Raw genomic sequence first — 22057 nt, forward strand, 5'->3', positions numbered from 1 at the left:
GGACTGCCTTTTTTCATCTACGTAATATATTGAAAATCAGGAACTTCCTGTCTCAAAGTGATGCAGAAAAATTAGTTCATGCGTTTGTTACTTCTAGACTGGATTACTGTAATTCTTTGTTATCAGATCTGCTCTGCTAAATCTCTTCGCCTCTCCAGTTGATTCAGAATGCTGCAGCACGTGTATTAACAATCAAATTTGTCATTTGCGATTTTGGGCTTGTGGTGGCGGGCGTGGTTTGGCTCAGCTGCAGGGGGGACGGAGAGGGGAGTGGTTCAGGGAACGGTGCCGGGGGAGGCATAATCAGCCTCAGGTGGGACTAATCAATCCGTGTGCTCCTACCTTTTAAGTAGGAGAAATCCGGCGACAGCGGGAGAGTGCTGAGCGAGGCGAGGAGGCTGGAGCCGGCTGTCCATGATTGTTGTGAACAGTAAAATAGAGAGTGTAAAATGGAACCAACAGTGCATTCTCGTCATTACGAGACCCCCCCGTAGAACGAACCGGTCACAGGGCTATACAAAATAAAATGAATTGAATTAATAGATTTAATATAAATATATTCATATCGAAAAATATTTATCCTTTAATATAATATATTTATTATATGATATATATATATATATGATATTTATAATAGTTATGATATGGTAGTTATCATATTCTGAATATGTGAAGGTGAAGGAGGGCATCGCCTAAGGTCAATAGTTACCATGACAATGAAGCAGCTCCTGGTCCAGATGGTCCCACTGTGTGCAGATCTTCCTCAGATTTCTGGTTCTGCTTTGAGCTCATTGTTAGCACACTGGAGATAAGATAAGAGTCGTGTGACAGAGGGACTGTAAAGAAAACTGTGCGTGTACAGTAGGGGAAACATGGCGAATTCTCACAGCAAACAGGCCACATGTTTGGGGAGGGAAAAAGAAATATAACAGGCTCCAGGGGGATTCGCACAAAGATAAGAAGGAGGGCCGAGTGAGCAGAAAAACAGCAAGCCTGTGAAAAGCTTCTTCTGCACTGGTGAACTCTCACTGATCAGACAAACGCACCCAGAGCTGTTACACTCAAAGGACTTTTATTAATTGTCTTTTTTCATCCACAAAAAGCAGCTATGCACAATCATTTAAATGACAACATACCGCCTCAGTAAATCCACAAAAAGTGCAAATATCACAGTATCTAAAAAATCTCACATGAAATATTCGGCCAAATGATACAATCACGAAGAAGAAATCTATATTCTAAAAGGACCGCATTCGTCCAACCAGATCGTTTGAATCAACTCTATTTTGGTCCATTTGGAGGATAAAGGCCTAAACATTATGTTTTTTTTTAATAATTATTTTGACTGAAGGTATAAATATGGACTGGAAAAATGAAAAATGAATTCTGTCATCTATTATTAACATTCAGCTATCTATTCCACTATGCACATGTCATATTAAGAATATTAAAACAATATAAAACACAACTCACTAAGTAGTTGTTTTGAAAAGATTGAAAATCGAAAGTGCTAAAAAAATCATACAAGTACAAATACAAAAATAAAAAGCTTATCTAAGGTTCAAGGAGTGCTTCGACAACAATAATAATATAGATCATTTTCAATTCAATAAAAGGGAAATCACAGCACAGTAACCTGTAATCTTTTAACATCCCCACGTGTCCCTGTCTGCATTTAAAAGCTTCACATACAGTTTACAAATGAGTATTTCAAATAAATTCTCTCCCTTCTCTACTAGACTCGGTCTAGGTGTTTTTTTCCTGAGTGACAGTCTCATCTCCTCCGTTGTCCTGGTGAACGTGAATTTGACGGCTCAGTGGTTGATTACAGTCAGCTCATCTCCACCCGGGTGCAATCTGTGGCTTTAATCAACCGAAGCCAAGTGGATCCAACATGTGATGATCAGTGTTTCCCCTCAGTTTTCAGCTTTTCTTGGAGAAAACACTGGAACGGCCAAATTAACACCATCTGAACCCAAGACACTGACTAAGTGCATCAAAGTGGATGAGGTGGTGCATCAATGAGGTGGTGCTCCCATGAGCTGCGCTTGCGTTTAGCAGCCAGAGGGAGGACAGGTGGGGGGTCACTGAGAGCTCTTCAGCCGGCACAGCGGGCTGCAGCGCCGGCGGCCCGTCTAGCTCTTCTCCGGGGCCTGTAGCATGTGCTGGCGGGTGGAGCCGGTGCTGGTGCTGCCCAGAGCCGAGCCGCCGGCCTGCTTCCGCATCCAGGCCAGCATGTAGAACCGCAGCATCAGGAAGAAACCTGGGACAGCAGAGAGGGAGAAAAAAACAAACAAGGTTTGGTGACCCCTTTGTGTCAGTTCCTCAGGAGGTGGAGACACAACCGAGGCAGAGTTGTGTCCCGAAATTAATTTCATGTGACCACAGAGTAACTTAAAGAGAAACAAGCTATCTTCCAAGGGGAGAAGACAACTTCTTTTCTTTCCAAAGATTTCTGTCATAATAGAGCTGTAGGATATTGTCAAGTCAAGTCAAGTCATTTTAAGTCATTAGTCATTTGTCACTTGTTTTATCTGCCACAACTGCACTGTAAATATCTACTGCATTGGCAGAGGATGTGAATGCGTATCCTCACATTCTCAACACTGAGCGTTTGGGCTACATTCAAGTTTTCCAGCAACCCATTTTTTTTACAGCTCAATCATCGAGTTACGAGTTAAGTGTCTTTGTTGGTTGTTGAAAGGTTGAGGTTAAGGATGCTCATTTTTTTTTCCTGATGTATATTTTTTTACTCTAAAATACAGTATATACAGAGTGTAGTGCATCTATCTGCTCTATATCTATCTGATAATCCCCTTGAACAGATTTAGGATCTGAGGGCATGAGTTCTGGTTTCCAGTACTGGTGAAGGTCTTCTCAACATGGCGAAAAAAAGAAATTCAATGGATTTCCACAAATTAAGTATTTGTTTAGTGGGACATGTTTATACCAAAACGTTACCCACCTTTTATAGAACTCAACCCATGCCACTGATGTTAACTCATAAAACCGCCACGTTGGCATGGAGACATTCTCTCCCTGAGCCACCAGTGTGCAGCAGAAACAGGGTTAATAAGTTGAGCTCCTGGGCTTGAATCATAAACAAGCCCCTTGCACGAGAGGAAAAGTAGTTTTCCTTCAGTACCCTGATTAACCACGGCCATTCTCACACTGATACGATGCGTCGCTGGCTGCACATACCCCTGACTGTGTAGTTCTGTGGAGGTGATAACATGGTGATAAAACTACACAAATATGTGGCGTGTGTCTTTTTCCCCCCAGCCTTGGATCACGAGTGTCGTATAAAGTCTAGTGAACCACAAAGAAGCAGACAACACTACACAAACCGACTAACTGGCGCAGTGCACCTCGAGCACCAACCTTGAAAAGCGTTGAGGACGCAGGAGAGGAAGAGGATAACGTCAGAGAGGGGTCCAAAGTCCAAGAAGGTCAGACCCCAAGATGTCCCGTAGAGGCAGCTGAGGCCCCAGATGCTGAGAAAAGCCACACGGTTCTGCCTCCATTCGTCCCTGATGCGGATCTTCCTGTAGACCAGGAAGAGCATCACTAAGCCCGAGATCACCAGGACGGCCACGGCTGTCATGTTGGTGAAGTAGTGGGCCAGCAAGGCCTTGGGGGTGTCTTTCATCCAGCACCTGGAAACACCAAACACACTCAGAGAGAGAAAAGCAAACCCAATCCCAGAGAGGACGGTAAAGTGGTATTCCTGCTAAACGCTGGGGGGACTTTACTCAGTGATATTAATACACTATCCAAACACCACGGTTCTTCAGGGAAAATATATTTGTCTTCACACTGCTTGCTTACATCCGATAAGGATTGGAGACGTCATCGCTTGGCACCACCTCTCTCACTCCGTAAATGTCCCCCACGGCAGCCAGGATGAATACGGGCAGTGCAGGTAGAGCTGCAGAGGGAATTTAACGGGTCACATATCTACGCCACCTTAACGCGCCACCAAAGAAGCATCACTTCATCACGCTCACCGAAGCCGACCAGGTTCCACACGCAGGCCTTCGGGGAGGGGCTGAAAACCACGTGGACCATCCAGAAGGTGTGGAACACCTCCACGCCCATCCAGGTAAAGGAACTGAGCAGCGTGTAGTGGAGGCCCGCCCCCACCCAGACACACAGCCTCTCCCCTCCCACGTTGGCCAGGACCCCGGTGAAGAAGAAGAGCAGGTTGAGGAGGCCGAGAGACACGGCTAAGCCCATGTGGATGGGAATGGACTGCTCCTTGCACCGTCTGCTAGAGGGAGGGGGATAGAAATGAGAAGGTTGCTGGATTTGTGCTAAATCCCTTTAGAAAACTGCACATGTAAAATCAGTATTCACCTCTTCCTGCAGAGGAAAATGAAGACAGCGACACAGCTGATTACAGACACAGCACAGCCCAGAGATGTAATGGCGGTGAGGGCCAGGAGGTGGCGCACTGGGCGAGGCTCCATTTGCTGAGATGAACAGAGAGACGGAGGCATCACACATCAAATCACAAGTGTTCCTGTTTTACAAATACGTAACGTGTGTAGAAGTCATGTAACCACGTCTCACCACCAGCACAGAGAAGTAAGTCAGATGGTTGCAGAGACACTCGGTGTGTTTCGCTCCTTTCTGTCGCGTCTCACATCCGTCAGCCAACCAATTCACCTGCAACGGATCTGCAATGAGGAAACACAGCTTTAGAAACAGGCTTCATCTGCAGGACTAACAGCAAGTCAATGTTTATTCTAAAAGGTTCCAACCTTTCCTGGTGTCCCAGGACACACATTTCTTTGAATGGAGTTGCTGAAATAGAAAAAAAGGAGGGAGAGATTCTCATTCAGATGCTGCACATTCGCATTCACATGAACAACATTGCAGTAACACAGGTTGTGGTCAAGTTTGGCCCTCTGAGAAATATTTGGCATTCGGGGCTATGAAAGTAAACTGAATTACATTTTTTTAGCAGATTCCAGTACTGGATTTTTAACAGTCGATTTGATGATCATTTGAAGTATGGATAGGCACAATGCAGCGTGGGCGACGATCACACTGGCACTGACAAAATGAAGGCAAAAAAACACACAAGCTTACAGGTATGACATCGTGGTGAAAGTCAATCGTGATTGGCTCAGACAGATTAGCGATGACCTCGTTCTCCACGGTGATTCCCACCACTTCGTTGAAAAGCCTGTTCTCCTTGTGACCCTCCTGGAGCGCACACACACACACACACACACACACATCTTCAACTCTACACACAGAAGGACTAAGGCCTCGGGGTCTAATCTCAAAGTGGAGGCACGTGTTCTTTTCCCAGCTACCTGGAACAGGGAGTTGTTGTTGAAGAAAGTGCAGACGACCTTGCTGGTCTTTGTGGCAGCTGTCTTCAGAGCGGGGGGCAGGTGGACGGTGGTACTGGACTCTGCCGGTACACCTTTAGTGGCCTGTATCACAGAACAGAGAGAGGGCCGCTGCTCGGTTAGAGACGGAGAACCGGAGAACAGAGAAGTGGAAACCAACCTTTCCATCCAACGCCTCCCACCCACCACATCCAACACGCCAGAAGTCACCTAAGAGCACTTTAAGGTTTGGTCGAGCCGCGCTGCTGCTCGGCCCCCTGCTGTTACACGTTGGTAATCACTGCCTGTGAAACGCTGGGTGCACTATTTTAAGGACAAATGTCAGCTTTCACAATCCATCCTTGCCAGAAAAAACGCTGCCTTCGTTTGCTTTCATGTGGTTCACTGCTCACCTATTCTCTCCACTAAATCCCCCGTGTGTGTGTGTGTGTGTGTGTTTGTGTGTGTATGTTGTCCTTACAGCCGCTGTGACGTTGTGGCCTCTGAAACCCTCCTTCATGTCCACCTCAGAGCTGTGAGCACACAGATGCTCTACATTCCCTACAGCCGGCTCCCTGTACACACACATCAACACACATTTTTAAATGAACAACGGTTATTGTTGTAACTCCACCTAACAGGCTCTTAACTTTAGCTTCCTGTTTGTAGTCACAGCCCTTTATAAAGCCTCATTACATGAAGCAGACTCAGCAATTCATGTGATGATAAAAACAGTGACGGCGGATTTCAGAAGAAACAGAAATAGGGGAAATTACACGTTGACGTGGGTGGATCCCCGGCTCTGTTGGTCACATAATGATTCTGCAAAAAAACACACAACAAACATTAAACTGTGACACTTGTGTGGAAAACACTGCTTAATGCTGCACATTCGTTCTCCCTTACTGCAGTCGGTGGACTCTCCTATGAACTTGTAGGCTTCCAGCGTTTTGTGCGTCAACAAATCGTTATTTTTGGTTCCATCGGTGATGCCATAGATTGCCACGGGTGCGTTGGGGCCGTAGGACAGATCGGTGCAGCAGAGGCCCTGCACACTTCTGGGCCAGCACAGACTCAGGTTCTTCCCTCCCACCTGCACAGCGAAATGAGACATGAAATGAACCTCCCTTTCGGAAAGAGAGAAACGTGTTTTTTGGTCTTCCACTGCATGGGAACTCTTTAGACCTGCAGCTTCAACTGGTCCAGCAGTGGCTCCCAGTACAGACAGAAGCGAGTCTCCTCCTGGGACTTGAGGCCCAGCTGCTTGAGGGGAATCACTTCGGACCGGCTGCACCCAGCCGTGATCTGCCCGTCGATGGACAAGGAGCTCTGCCCCGCTGAGATGGAGATCTCACTGCAGCCCGTGGAGAGGTTGACGCTCAGGCTCAGGGCGCCGCTGTCATGGCGCCAAGTCCCACAAAAACTCAGGTATAGATCATGTTCACTTGTACCTGAAGGAGACAAGAGGCAAAAGGTGGCTTGGTGTTGTTTTTTCTTGAAGTATATTCGATTCAAACTAAATTGCTCTGATGTCTGAGTCAAAGCATTCACAATACTTTAGTCCCAAATATTCATTCATTTTCAGAAATGTAACTTTTTAAATGCTACGTCATTGTTTGAAGTATCCCTAATGCCGAGGGGATTTATTTAATCATAGTGTAGGGCATGTCAGTAATTAGCAACAACATTGATGTTGAAGCATTGCATCAAACACACAACAGAGCAGCAAAGCCCTGAGTTGGAACCCGGGGGAAAAGCGTTTATTACCCCCCATGGGGCAAACATGAGCAAGAAGCAGAATGGTGGCTCCTCGACTATCAAAGCTGTTCCTGCTCAGGAAGTTCGGAGTTCTGTTATAAAAAACTTTATTATAGACATGTTATGGAAGCAGAGGCCGTATGCACTGACACAACAATCCTCTGTGAGGTTTCCACAAAACAAAAACCTACTAGAATTTTTCTAAAAATGAAGAAAATCCTCATCTCTTAAATAATAGTTTAAACAAGCTTTTGTATATTTCTTTGGGCTAAAATAATGGTCAACCATAATTGCCATGGTTCAAACCATAGTGGCCTCTGGCGAGTTTAGATGACCGGGGCACCACTCGGCTTGATTGTCTTTGGTTCGCACGTTTGTTGAACAGCTCAACACAAGTCAACCCAACAAACACGAGGCAGAATGGGCCCCTGAACCCTTACATACTATTCAGATTTAGTCCTTCGCAGTTCGCTGCGCGCCAACTTTCCCCCGGATCAAGAACTCTTGAACCACAGCTAATCTAGAATGTCTAGATAACTCTCACTACTACATGTATGATTAATCCTTATTAAATGTTTCATGTTAATCATCGCAAACATTAGAAATAATAATTATCAATATGACTTTTTTGAATATTTTCCACTTTACCAGAACATTACATAATAAAATAACTGTCAGGCTGTTATCAGTTTTCTCCCACAATGTTTTCCTGCTCCGACTCAGTCGACCTCCTCGTCCTGGAGGCACAGATCCAGGACCTGTTGCTGTCGTGATGTCAGTCACTGCATTGGCATCAATCCTTTCATCTTACCCGCAGCGAGGAGGAGGAGGATGAAGACGAGCGCAGCCCTCAGACCAGCAGTCAGCAGCGGCTCCATAGATACCGGCTGCCGTCGGGGGGACAGAGAGAGAGAAATGCTGTTGTAAAAGAGGAACACGTCTATATGTTCTCTCTGCATGGGCAGTCTGTGCATTACAACCACATCCACAACCACTGACTGCTGATGAAGGGGGGGGGGGGGGTTAGATGGAACGGCGAAAGACACGACTCAAACAGATCTTTCACGAGATATTTCTGAGAGCAAACGCACATCCCACATGAAACAAAGAGTTCCTATCTGAAGGCAACACAGGTTTGACACAACAGCATTTATTTACGACAGCATTCTTACTGCTTTGCTATCTGCTCCCTCTTATCAATGAATACAAAAGAGTTTGTGCTCAAAATACACACAGGGACCTTTCTGTGCTGTTATCAATGGAAACACACTTCCCCTCTGCGCGCACACACACACACGCGCAAAAACACACACACTCTTGCCATCTTGTTATTACGATTAGTGCTTTTTGTGTATAGTGCCGTATACACAGATGTCACATTACTGGATAGAACGAGAAGAAAAAGCAGATTTCCCAGAAAAGAGTCACTTCGTCACGTGAGTGTGACCACACAGACGTGTGACAATGACCCGCGCACAGACCTTCTGGTCATCTTCGGTTTCTCCCAGACGAGCCGACTCACTGGGGGCGGCTGTCACTGCGCACTACAGATGCAGACATCGATTCTGAACAAGGGAGGGGGGGGGGGGGGGGGGTGCAACATTGCATGACAGGAACCCGGAGGAACCGCAGACACATGAGAGAGCAACATGAAAGAGACAGACAGAAAGAGACAGAGAGGGCTGCAAAGCGAGAGAAACGTCTCTCTGCGGACCTCACTGCTGGACTGTGTGAAGACACTGTGATATAAATAATGAATAGAGGGGACTCTAAAGTGAAAGTTCTGTAAAGAATGCAGCATATCGATTACTGTTTGACACAATACATGTGTTTTCACTTTGACTAGATGGTGACATGTGACTCTGACCCCCAACAGACAAATGCCCACATTTTATTATTTCCATGACTACATGAATCCTTATTTGGGGCCATTTCCACCGGCATGACGGTGAAGGCTAAATGAAAGCAATGCACTATAATAACACATTAACATTAACAAAAACATTACTTTCACTTCAGTTAAAACACGGTGATATTGTGTGAAACTGAAACTTCTGTATATTCAACACAGCATGACTTAGTCATGGATCCTTAGTGGTTCACTTCCCATTTTTGATAATTCAAGGGCGTCAATAGTGAGTAGGTGTTTAGGCGTCTCTTCCTGTGGCTTTGGTATAAACCAATATGACACACGCATTATATACAAAGCGTTAGCAAGCCGCAGTGGACTTTACCCATGAGCACTACAATGCACACACTATTTATTTATTATTTATTTAATATTAATAGAATAGAGGCTACAGCTCAGAGTGCGTGGACACCCGACCAAAAGAGGGCCATGCATGCGTTGGCGGCCTGCTATGCTGAGGCGTGCACAAACGTGTTGCGGTTGCATCATGGCCCAGACAGCCCTTCACAAACCCATCCATCAGGTACGGGTGGGCCGTAAAAGCCCCCTCTCATCATATAAGAATACACATTTTATGGATATTCGGTTGAGGAATTTGAGAACTTGGAAATGAGCGGATGATGTTAATTCACGTATTAATTCATGACTCATATCGTCCATCGTGTGATGTGAGCCCCAAACTTCTGTCAGCCGAGCAAACTTCTTGTCAATTGATTGACTATTTCCCTTTGACAAATCAGGATTAGACAAATTTGTCAATTTGATGGTAAAGAAATACCTCAGGATAAGCAGTTTACCAAAATGTCCCACGGTTATAATCTCACTGTCTTGGTTTATGAATGTATATACTTATCTTTCTATTTTATCACTTTTTATTCAAAATTAGCAACCGGACTATTGCGGGAACATGGAAAGAATAATATTAGCCTATTGAAATGTTCGGAATTATGTGTTGTTTGCTTGACACGCGTTGACGGAAATCTGCACAGCGGCCTAAAATAATAAAACTATGTGACTCGGTTAAGACTTTTTGAAGGGATCTAAAAACTGCAGACTGATTTCACCAGTTGAGTTTGCTCAGAGAAGTCACGACGGGACACTTTGTCCCCTGATTAATTAACACCTGTATTTAGCATCGGTCTAATCTGTGGCCGTCTAGTTGTCGTGATGTTACCGAGTGTCGGAGAGCCGTCTGCCGTCTCTCCAACAAACAGCGCTTCTGAGAAACAAATTACATTTAAAAAGGTCAACATTGAGGTAACGCCACAGAAATCCCGAGCAAGTTGCTGAAGATAACCGTGGACACAGTACGCAGCCAGAGATGATGTCATGGTGCGTTTGCTAATAGCTACACACACTAAAGAAACAATGTCCCCGTTGGCTGATTAAATGTAGCCTACAGCAGCAAGAGTAGAGCGCAGCCCTTCAGCATCACGCTGGTGGCACGTTCACACGTGGGTTTAATGTGTGATTAACTCCGACACAAGTCCCCCCCTCTGTGTGCACGTGCATGATCGCACCACACGTAGGAAACACAAAGGTGTGACCACTCTGTTTGCATTTCAGTGTCAGATGCTTTAGATGGAGCTTAAAAGCAGAACTTTGCTTTCAGATGAAACGCCTGTGATGATCCGCCTCTGTCGGACGTGACGTCTAAACTAGTTGAAACAACTTGTAAGCGAACTCCCCCTTCACCCCCACCCGGCCCCCCGCCCGCACCCTCTCCATTGTTCCTGCATGGCACCAATTCAGCACAAGAATTTCCCCTTTTCATTCTTTTCTGTGAGCGTGCGCTCGTGTGCGTGTGTGTGTGTGTGTGTGTGTGACTGGAGCGCCGCAGACATGCCGCCCTAACGCAACATTTGTCTTTTTCAGCGGGAGGCACACACTACTGAAACTCGCCCCCCCCCCTTCTCACTCGCTTCACCTCCAGTGACCCACGCATGTGTGAAGGAGACGGGCCGCTGTAAAAGCCCCGCGCTTCCACTCCGCCGCCTCGCTCGCCGCTTTCCAGTAAAAGGCAGCCGGGCGCCGTCATACTTCGGCTGCTTGGTACGTCTCTGTGACTCACGCCGCCGTCCTCGCGTCCCGTTTTGACGTGTGTGACACAGACAGCAGACAGAGGGGCCAAACAGGGCAATCGCCATCACCATTTATTGGCCATGCGTGCAAACGCATACATGGACTTTGGCTCCGGTTTTCACTTTGGTCTCCACATACGTACACAGGTTTTTATCAATAAAAAAGTAAAAAAATATATCAAACAAGGAGCACGTAAAGTAGAACAGATAAACATTTAATGACTATGCACATATAAATATATATCCAAAACTATGACCATAAAAATATATAAGAACAACAACAATTTAGGTAAAAGTGTTTGTCATTCGATGGAAGTAGAGAGAACTGATCTTCATATTTAACCTCAAACCCTGATGAGATCTAGAGAGGATAACTTTCGATCAAATGTTATTATTTGGGTATTATCGGTCTTCTGAATATAAATTTAAACTGAGTTTAAACCACACGCCACAACTTGAGAAGACGTTAAACCGTCTCGGCCAGCGCAGGTTTTGTTAGCCTGCAACACGCGTCACAGGTGGAGGCTTTGGGGACGACTTGGTGACCTGCTGGGTGCGAGGGAAGGATGTGGCGGCACATACAGTAGCAGGTGGAGCGAAACCCGGAGGCCAGACGCAAAGGAGACAAACTGGTGGTGAAACCGAAAAAGACTGTTCAACGAAATGTTGGAGGTCCAGTTGAGAACAGCTGGTTTCTGATCCAGCCAAGAAAATAGTGTCTTGCACTGATTGTAGGACGTACGGGAGTGACAAGGTTAAGGGACAAGAAACAAGCTCCTCTTTCTGTCTTTGTATTAAACAGCTTTTATACAAAAGGAGCTTTACGCGTTTATAAGAGCGGGAGATTTGACTAATATATTTACAATGGTCATTTACATTCGAAAGGATTGTAAATCTTGTTCTTCAAGCCGATTGTAGTCAACTGTATTTAAATAAAACTTGATTTCCCAGCACCAAACTAAATTGTGGCTAATGAAATTGCTGAATGTCTAGTGACTTTGGAAAGCAAGCGGCTGGTGAGCAAAAATGTTAATGTCAAGCCCTGCATGCGTACCCAGATTATTAATTGATAAGTACTACATATGACTGTGGACTCCATCAAAAGGCTGATTTGGCCTCCGTGCTACAGCTGCACTTCAAATCGAACATTCCTGTGACATGTCAGACTTGTTTTCGGTACAGCAGAGTAAGCTACCTTGAAAATACCACTTCCTGCCGTTCTCAAAGTTCTTTTGTGAGAGTGCTTTTCATGTCTGCTCCTGCATTTAGACGTTCACCTTGTTTTACTTTCGGTAAACAAACCTTGACTCATATACGGACTGACGTACAGCATCCGCTTTGCAGTCGGCTGAATTTGTAGTTTGTATTTAGTCCTGCCAGAGTTTTTTAGGGTTTAGTCCCAGCAGCCCAGTGAGGGAGCAAAGAATGCGCAGCGAAGAGTAACCCAAGGAACAAAAGCTGCTCTTTGTTGTCCGGCCTCAGGGTGACAGTGAGCGTGAATACCGGTCAAAGGTCACTGGCTGCTACGGAGGCTGTTAAAGCCGATGGTCTGAAGAAATACACACAGGAAAAGCTTTAAACTGTGGACGGCGAAGCTCAATGTATTTTGTAAATGAAAATCCCTTCTTTGCTTTGCTTCTGTAGTACCGCGCTGACCTCACTTCTGTGGCCGCTGAGAGAACGCCGCACTGTGCTACTGTTGTGCGCTGCTGCCAACAGATAAGATTTGCGTTGGCCTTCTGGAGGCATTCTTTGCTTGACACGTTGAATTAAAAGGACCTGCGTGTGAAAACGGAAAATGATGGTCTCACACTGAGCAGCTACTGAAAGTCAGACTTGTGACTTCTACTTGAACGTACACCCCGTAAAGCCGTGGCGTTTACTTTTACGTCGGAATACAGCAAACTAAGTCCAATAACAAGCGGCACAGTTCTGTGCACGGCAACGTATCCACTTGAACGCTGCATGTCGTACGGATGGTGTGGGTTTCCCCGAGGCTACCTTTGTGGGAGGACCTTGCATTCTTTGTGCGAGCACCATAGTGATGCGGCGTGCGCGTCTGCGTGTGCGTGTACGTATTCCTTGATCTGTATCTCTGTGAGGACATTGGAGGAGCAGGTGGAATGCTGCAGATATGTCCTTTGGGGCTATGAATAAATCAATAAAACAACAGCCACACACATGCACAGACATCAGCCAGCATGTTATTAGGGCCTAATTCAGCCCCCAGCGTGGCCTTAGGTGTGGGTCACTGGGTTTAGTCTGTCCTCAGGGGCTTTCTTTTCCTCATTACCAGAAATAAAAAGCCAGCACAATGGAGAAGGACATTCTGCAATTTATATTCCTATGCAATATTTACATTTTATGGGGAGGGGGAGTTCACAAAAAAAATCCCTCCATGATTGTCATCTGTTCACTTTCAGTACTCGTCTGATCTGCAGGCTTTGCAGATGTTCAATATGGGGCAATGCCCCGGTTATTTTTTAAGGCTTTTTCACACCATGTCTTTTTTTTTCCACAGAGTGAAGTCTCGTGATTGTGCACAAAGGCAGAGTCAGGAAACCACATGCTGTAAGAAGAGCGAGGTAGAGAGAGAATAATAGCTGGTCGCCCTGTTACTGTCAATAGTGAGATCTTTGTGATCCCTGCCCCAAAACCTTACAAAATAAAGAAAATATATTATATATATATATATATATATATATATATATATATATATATATATATATATATATATATATATATATATATATATATATGAGAGAGAGAGAGAGAGAGAGAGATAAAAATAAATAAATACATATTTTAATATATAAATATTCCCAATATGGGTTCTGTATGAGTATTTATACATGATATACAATAATATATTATAACAATAATAAACATATTTTAAAAGTGCTGTTTTTATTTGTAAAAGAGGTGCCTTAGAATATCAGACATGGTCAAATGCATTTCATAGCCCAGCTTGTTCCACCTGAGGTGTAACGTTGGTCTTGTGACCTTTACCTTCACTGGAGGTTTCTCGTCTCTTCTGAAATGCCCGAAGCCTCCACGTAGAACTTCCACGCACCGGTTCCTCACAAACTGGACCCGGTGAGGAAGGTGCTACACGCGGCGTTGGCAGTCGGGGATGGACGCTCCTATTCGGTGAACCACCCGCGCTGCCTCAGGTAGACCAAACAGACTTTAAATAGCTGTTCACCCGCTGCTCTTCGGCTTATTTTGGACGTCTTCAACGAACCCGAGACTTGAGAAGTGGAAAGTCCAAAAGAACCGGCGGCCGGTCTGACGCTCCGTGGACCCCGTCACGCGGAGCCTGTGAGCGGACGGGCTGTCAGCGGGACTGAGGTGCGGAACCGCAGCTCCGGTCAAGGCAGCTGCGATGAGCTTCGCTTCCGGCCAGGATTTTCAAAATGCGTAATAAGAAATCAACGATCCGACCTAATGTAGAAAACTACTCATATAGTTTGTTGTCTCTTTTCTTTTTAACATTCCCTCTGGTCCACATACGTTTGCTTCCTTGAATCTGACGGCTATTATTACACATTGAGTTCCTACCACTTGCTCCAATACTTTGTACAGCTTGACACGCTGCTCCCTAGTTATCTTCTCTTTTTTATTTTGAAGGCAATGTCATTTCCGTTTATGTTCGGTCGTCTACGTCTCACCTGTCGGGTAACAAGGTGTGAAACGGGAGCACAGAGTGACCTGGATGTGGCTTCACAGAGAGGAGGGGCAACAATCCCAGAAGAAGACGCCTCATAGCAGTGTTTGTTTAATAAATAGATAACCATTCATGCTTTTGAATACTCAATGAACGAAGGATTTAGTTGGAGCTCAATTCAAGATGCTGACTGTTATCGTGTTTGGACCTTTTAGGAGTTTTATTTTAGGGGGACATGTTACCTTGGACATCTCCTAAAGCCTTGTGTGCATGTGTGCATTGTGTGTTTTTGTTTCAGGTATTGTTTGAACACTTATTCCACAGGCAGCTGGCACTCTTACGTGTGACCACAAACCGCAGCTTTGTGTTCGGCTGCTTTGAACCGTAATCCAGCAAAGAAATTGTTATTTCCGAAAAACCAGCCGTGTGAACGGAAAACATAAAGCCACCTTGGGGAGAGTGTGAAGTCTCTTTAGCGCAGTTTTAATCCACATCCTTGGGATGTGAGAGTGATTAAAAAAACGTCAGCTCCACCAAAGAGTATTGCTTCCTTTCATGAAAAAAGAAAATAAACACTATACAATAAACACTATTGTGCACGGCCTTTTGTGGTACAACAGACTGACACCTTTATCATGGCCTTTGTTACAAATCAGATCAAGTTAATGCAGCCACCGTTGACATTACGTGAAGATATGACGATAAAAGGCAACACAGTCGTCCTAAAGTGAATCAGACAGCCAGCAAGGACCTGCATGAGCCCCGTGCTCATAAGCCCTTTGTGGGATTTCTTCTACTTCCGGCTGTGTTGCACATTTGTTGCTCCACTAACGTCTGGTGCTTCTGCAGCGCTGATGAAATGACCTCTGAAGTATAAATGAACTCCACTTTGCCTTCTGTTGTAATAGTGCTTTGCATAAAAGTTCCCACTGTGCACCTGCAGCTGATCAAAAGCAGGTTAATGTTTAAACCCGGGGCATTTTATCAATTTCACATTGTTAGTGCTCACCCGACAATTTTAACCACATTTCCCACTAAAATCCTGAACCTGTTAGATTGAACTCTTATATCTTCTAAACGAAAGAAGGAACGAAAGTGTGGGAAGAGGGGAGGGGGAGAGAGAAAGAGGGGGTGGGGGTGGCTAGATTCTGCACCTGGCTCCTCTTTTCTTTTCAACCGTCTACGTGAGTGGTTGAGAGAATGTGTGTGTGTGTGTGTGTGTGTGTGTGTGTGCGTTTGTCAGCAGGATTCTTCAGTTGAATTGCGTGGGCTTGGCTAATAAAGGGCCCACTGTCTCCACGTTGACTGCGGTGCTGTCTCTCTGTCTCTGTCTCTCTCTCTCTGTCTCACACACACACACACACACACAAAGAAAGAGAGTAAAATACGACAGTAAAAAAAACCCCTGAAAAAACGCAGCAGAAGAACTGCCAGCAGACATGCGGGTGACTTCACTTCAGGGCTTGATATTAACACTCGCCCACCCGCCAAATGCGGGTAGAATTCGGCTGTTGCGGGTAAAGCGCTCACTCTCAGTTAGCCACTTTAGCGGGTGGAACTCCATGTATCTCCCATCTTTGTTTGTTTATTGTAGCGTAACGGACGGTCTCGTAGTGTTTTGTTTTGCACTTGTTTTCCAGTATGTCCCTTCGGTGTTGCTGTAGGGGCAGAAGGGTGCTTGGGGGGGTTATTGGTGACAGCGGTGGTCGGTGCAAAGCGAGTGAGGACCACCACCACCAAGCCGCGAGCGTGAGCCTCCTTAGTTTAGCTGTCAGGCTCAATACGCTACACTGCCGGTTCAAGATGTGCAGATGTTTTCATACAAAAGGAGCTTTACACACTTATAAGAGCTGGAGCTTTACATTTTCTGTAGTCTTGATTCGGGCGTTTACAATGGTTATATACATTTGAAAGGATTGTAAATCTACTTTTTCAAGTCAATTGTAGCAAACTGTGGTCAACCTTAATCGAATTTAACTCAATTTCCAACAACAAAAATTGGAAAACCACTAGCCACAGTGGCAGGTGAGCAAAAATGCTAATGTGGAGCTCCGCTTCCTTCCCTTAATAGATGAGCTATTAGGCCTGTCGTTAACAAGGCGAGGGGCAGCAGACCGTATCAGAGCAGGCGGGTCTGCAACGAACAATGTCCCAGCTTGTGTATATCGGCCCAGAGGTGTGCGATGACCGTGTGTGATCTCCTGTCAAAAAGCTCCAAATATGGGCAGGAGAAAGTCGGACCGTCCAATCGTGTGAGAGGTGTGGGGGGAACAGGAAAGCACTAAATGTTTTTATGATTTTTGGACCAATATCTCATGCTTGTAAGAGCAGGGTTCTGTCTCTGAGTGTAGGTTTATTTGAGTTACTGTGCAGATGACCTACGCTGTGGAAGTCCCCTCCTAAATGCCAACGGTATTGCTGGTTGTGCACCTGTAAGGACGAAACCCTGACAACAACACACTTTGCTACATGCAGGGTCTCTAAGAGTAATTTCCTTCTTTTTTTACCAAATATTATCCTGCTTCCAAATCTCAATGCTGACCTTGACCCACATTCTCCTATTCAGCCTGCAATGTTTTCTCAAATGCTTCAATCTAGACTAATACTTCATTCTTGTTCTAACAGAGGACATTTTATATGATATAAAATGCTTTTTATGACGCTAGGAGCTCACAGGCCTCCCTTCTAGGTAACATATGGGATTCAAAGGCATTGATGTACCAATTACTGTGATTTGCTAAGTCAGACATGCCCGGACACAGCAGGCAATCTTATACAGCATTTGCAGCAATACCTATGAAAAATAAAGCGCCACAATTTGTAGATATCCCATGACATTACTTAAATTACTCTCGCTCTGGGTGTTTTGTTATCTGAGCTTCTCCTTGCTTTGTTGAGCTAGCCGCACCCGCCATGTGTGTTTTTAGTGCCCGTTTCATATGAAGGCAAACTTAGAGGCAAATCAGGTCCATACTTTAACGTCGAGAGGCTGTTCTCTGCTTGATCACTCGCATTTTTTCTTTTGGACAAAAAGGGGCCGATGCAGTCGTCAAGGTATCTCTACATTTAATTGGTTATAATCCTCCTCTTTGGCTGGATTTCATCTTCTCTGTTAAGCATTCTCAGAACTGTAGAAGCCTGTTCCCGCACAAAAAACATAAAGGCATTGGAGAGTCGAAATTATGAGATAAAGCTAAAATTCTGAGATCAGACATGAGCGTGCTCCTTTATAGTTCCGTAAAGTTAGCAAGAAATTCACAGATCCAGACTTCCCGGTTCAATAGTTCGTCAGCGAAATGTTATTTCACCAATGGACAAATTGGTCTTAATGCGTGGCCGAAATGAGACTCCGCATTGGTAAAATGATGGTGAATTGGGGTTGTAGGTTGCTGGTTGTCGACTTCACCACGGTTACAGAGAGTTTGTGTTTTAACAATGTTTTATCTCATTAAGTCGACTTTCTATCCCTTATTTTTAGTGTGGAAAAAGGCTTCTATAGTTCTGGGAATGCATAACCCGAGCCAATCTAAAGACGGGGTTTGTAACCAATTAGATGTAAAGATACCATGGTGACTGGCTCCGCCCCCTTACTGTCAAAAAGAAAAACCACGAGCCAGCGAGCAAATAGCCTGCAAAGACTTTTGCTCGCTAATGATTTGCGCATGGACCTGATTTGGGATCTCGTATATGAGGCTATAGCTGATTAGAGCATCCTAAACAATGGCGTTGCCCCGGAAGCGTAGCACCCCCCCCGCTGGAGTTTTGAGTTTACGTCAATTTCACAGAATTGTAGCAACCATTCACATTTGTCTTTAACTAATTAACTATCATTCTTTGCAGTGTGTCTGCAGGTTGTACCTTTGGTCCTTCCCTTGAAGTGAATTAAGTCAGACATAGGAAAGCATTAAGGACAAATTCTTAGCCTATTTACTAACATCCATAAATTAATTTTTTTTTTGCCAATAAAAATAAATTTTGGAAGAAGTTGGTCAAATATGCTAAAATGTGCAAAAAAATACAATGTATAGAGTATATATATATATATAATCTATTTAGACCAAGGCCGAAATAATTGGCCGATTACAATGATTGACACCTCTTTGGAATTGTCAGAGGCTACAAATGAGCCATTTCCAATGAAATGAGATTGAGAACACTGTTAGGCAACGAGGAGCAGCAGAGCAGCTGCATGGGGAAGGGTCTGGCCAGCTACGATGGGCTGACGCGTAACCTTTGAACCTTACATCTAAGAACAAAAACTTCTAGACGCCAAGAGAGTGGTGGTACTGGCTAAGAGGAAGTCGTCTCGTAATAGTTTGTTTTGCCGGCAGCAAACACTTTTCATGCAAACTGTTTAAGGTAAGGGACATTTTGCAAATATCGTTTGCCAAACAAAACAGTCTCTGTGCCGAGCTACGAATGTTTCGACTACCCACGTCGCTCAATTCTCGTCAACAAGTAATTGTTCTGTATTATGTATCAACATTCTTTCTTTTCTCAATCGTATGATGACAGTTTGTTCTGTCTGCAGTTTTCAGAGCTACTGGAAACCAAATCTTGTAATTGAGATCCAGGTGGGAGCGATAGGCGTCCTGAGCAGCCATGCAGCTTCTCTCCCACCTCCTCAACTCCTCCCTTGGTCTCTCTTTTAACCCCACCGCCCCCTTCTTTTTTTTAAATATCCCTATTTTAGGAACATCCTTTCCCTGACGGCATTTTACCGTTGCTTTAAAATGTGATAATAACTGATATGGTGGGATTCCTGCTTTAGTATGACTGCCTCATGAAACCCACATGAAACACACACTCAATCATGAGTCTCAACAGGATTATCTCTCATCTCTTTGTTTGAAATACGGGCATGAATATTTGAGGGTTCTGTTGGCTGAACACACAAACACACACACACACACACACACACACACACACACACACACACACACACACACACACACACACACACACACGCACGCACACACACACAGGACTGCCGTTGTGCATTATTGAAAGATTGTTAAACCGTCATCACACACAAGCACTAAACCAAACCCACATGGGTCCTCATCTGCCGGGCTTTGTCACCATGGTGACAACTGTGTGCCCCGCTAGAGGCCAGCTGGTGACTGTGAAGTGTGTGTGTGAGAGAGACAAAACAAAGAGGCGACATGTTGAGCCGCGTGGAGAATTACTCATTCAGCGGTCTGTTTCTTCACATTAAATGCTGAGGCACACACTTTAAATCCCAAGAAGAAGAAGAGAGAAAGCACTGCACGCATTAACATATTGAGTATCGATCCTTGTATTGATTGCCAGTTGCAAAAGAGCATTTATTCCCCGATTCATTTTCGCACGTCGGGAGTAGTGTTGACTCCGCAGACAGTGAACCATCTGTTTCCTCCACTGCTGCAGCGAGACGTATGGAGCATGTAGAGACATGACAGGCTGTCTGGTTGGCAGAGGGAGAGCAATGCGTTCTTCTCTTTTTTTGGTTTGCTACATGATTACAGACTTTCTACTACGGAAACATCCAGGCCTCCCTCCCCACCATTCCTCATGTACTTAGTCACTCTCTCGACCGGCTTCCCTCTCTGCTCTCAGCTCCACCTTGGAGCAGGCTGAAACATCACATTACAGTACATGTCATTTAGCTGACGCTTTTATCCAAAGTGACTTACAATAAGTGCGTTCAACCATAGGGTACAAACTCAAGAAACAAGAAAGTGCAAATTCATCAAATAAGCAATTTGCTATATATAAGTGCCATTAAAAGTACAATTTAAGTGCTACAATTTGTTAGTCTTTTAGTCGAGGTAGAGTCTGAAGAGGTGTGTCTTTAGTTTGCAGCGGAAGATGTGAAGGTTCTCTGTGGTCCTGGTGTCTTCAGAGAGCTCGTTCCACCATTTATGAGCCAGGACAGCAAAGAGTCGAGACCTAGTCGAGTGTTTTGCTCTCAGTGAGGGAGGGACGAGCAGTTTTGCAGATGCAGAGCGGAGAGTGCGGGTTGGGATGTCGGGTTTGACCATGTCCTGGATGTAAGCTGGACCCGATCCATTCACAGCATGTTAGGTGAGCACCAGTGTTTTGAACTGGATGCGGGCAGCTACCAATAGCCAGTGAAGAGAGCGGAGGAGTGGAGTAGTGTGGGAGAATTTCAGAAGGTTAAAGACCAGTCGAGCTGCTGCATTCTGGATGAGCTGCAGAGGTCGAATGGCGGTGGCAGGGAGACCAGCCAGGAGGGAGTTCCGTATATTCCTCCTTTGTACACCCCTTGACTGACGTTTGCAGAGATCTCCCTCCATGAATCAGAGGCCATCTGCGCGTCCTTATAGTCCGCCAATGATGGCTTGTATAAGTGGTCATAGTTCCGTATTTCTTCCGACAAAAGCTCTTCAATCTGATTCATTCTCTCTTCAAAAATCTTCTTTTTAAAAATGATGCTATGAAACAGGAAATGTGAGACTCCGGAAAGAATGTAGTTGGCAGACCAATCACAGCCTTGCGGGCGGCATGAGGCTTGCGTAGCTTTTGACGCTAGTCTAGAAAAATTGGTCGACGCATTGGTCGTCCCGGCGTTTCTCTGAAAACGCATAACCACAATCTAGGCTTTAGGCTGACTTTTCAATGCATTTCTGCTGTAGGACATAAACCCCCCCGCAAAGAATGTGCCTTCATGCCGAGGTGTGATTTCTCTCTCTTGGTGAAACAGCCCAGAGATCTGATTGGCCAATCCACAGACACCACAGAGGTCCCTTTTCTATGTTCTGTGAGTCTCGAAATTTCTTTCCGAACTGGCCTTTGCCAACACAAGGTTAAAGACAGTCTCTTTCAAATCCACATCCTTTCCAAATCAACAGTATCTCTTTACGGACTGACCTCAGGTCGGTGTGAACCTTTTCTTTCCGAACTGACTGTAGTCATTGTAAGGATAAGACTGTAGGATCTCTCCCGAATCAAGCTTTCCAAACGGACGATGGTCAGTGCAAGGTTTAGACTGCAGTATCTCCTCAGATCAATTTTTCCAAAGCAAGGTTGAAGACAGCCTCTTCTAATCAACTTTCCAAATCGGCTAGCGTTGAGAACTGGATTAAGGATTTAGGCCTCTCCAACCCAAACCATTCTCTAGTTGCTACAGAGAAGTCTGGCTGTCCCAGTCTTAACTTCCGGCCCAAGCAGCTCCCCAAGAAGGAAAACTTAGGTGTTACAAGAGCACCAACAGCTTATGTGCCACCAAGAAAGCCAACAGTCCTCATGATCAATCCCTACAACAGAGGACCGAGCGGACACCGAGTTAAACAAGACT

The 22057-nt window shown here is 45.1% G+C and overlaps 1 protein-coding gene across 3 annotated transcripts; it reads right to left on the reverse strand.

The window, feature by feature from the left end:
• Positions 1-1055: 1055 nt before the first annotated feature.
• LOC120810147 (adhesion G-protein coupled receptor G1) lies at positions 1056-14760 on the reverse strand. Of its 3 annotated transcripts, none has more exons than XM_040164465.2 (15): positions 14100-14760; positions 7912-7987; positions 6528-6793; positions 6249-6435; positions 6119-6164; positions 5824-5917; positions 5325-5447; positions 5095-5211; positions 4764-4806; positions 4573-4679; positions 4357-4472; positions 4008-4267; positions 3829-3928; positions 3382-3656; positions 1056-2263 (listed from the first exon to the last, which is right to left on the reverse strand). In XM_040164465.2, the coding sequence occupies exons 2-15, from the start codon at positions 7976-7978 to the stop codon at positions 2136-2138; spliced, it is 1929 nt and encodes a 642-aa protein (XP_040020399.2). In that variant the 5' UTR covers positions 7979-7987; positions 14100-14760; the 3' UTR covers positions 1056-2135. The 3 variants fall into 3 exon arrangements, with proteins under 3 accessions (XP_040020399.2, XP_040020390.2, XP_077941137.1); XM_040164456.2 differs by having other exon boundaries at positions 4008-4270; XM_078085011.1 differs by lacking the exon at positions 14100-14760 and adding an exon at positions 8582-8604 and having other exon boundaries at positions 4008-4270.
• Between the last annotated feature and the right edge of the window lie 7297 nt (positions 14761-22057).

The sequence above is a fragment of the Gasterosteus aculeatus genome, chromosome 12 (genome assembly GCF_964276395.1).
Source record: "Gasterosteus aculeatus chromosome 12, fGasAcu3.hap1.1, whole genome shotgun sequence".
Classification (NCBI taxonomy): Eukaryota; Metazoa; Chordata; class Actinopteri; order Perciformes; family Gasterosteidae; genus Gasterosteus; species Gasterosteus aculeatus.

Bases quoted from the DNA above. Each gene is read 5' to 3' on its own strand.
- LOC120810147 (XM_040164456.2), bottom strand. From the start codon at position 7,978: ATGGAGCCGCTGCTGACTGCTGGTCTGAGGGCTGCGCTCGTCTTCATC. The intron at 5,212-5,324 runs GTAGCTGGGAAA...TGTGCGCTCCAG, and splicing joins ACAACAACTCCCTGTTCCAG to GAGGGTCACAAGGAGAACAG. The intron at 3,657-3,828 runs GTAAGCAAGCAG...TGGTGTTTCCAG, and splicing joins GTCTCCAATCCTTATCGGAT to GTGCTGGATGAAAGACACCC.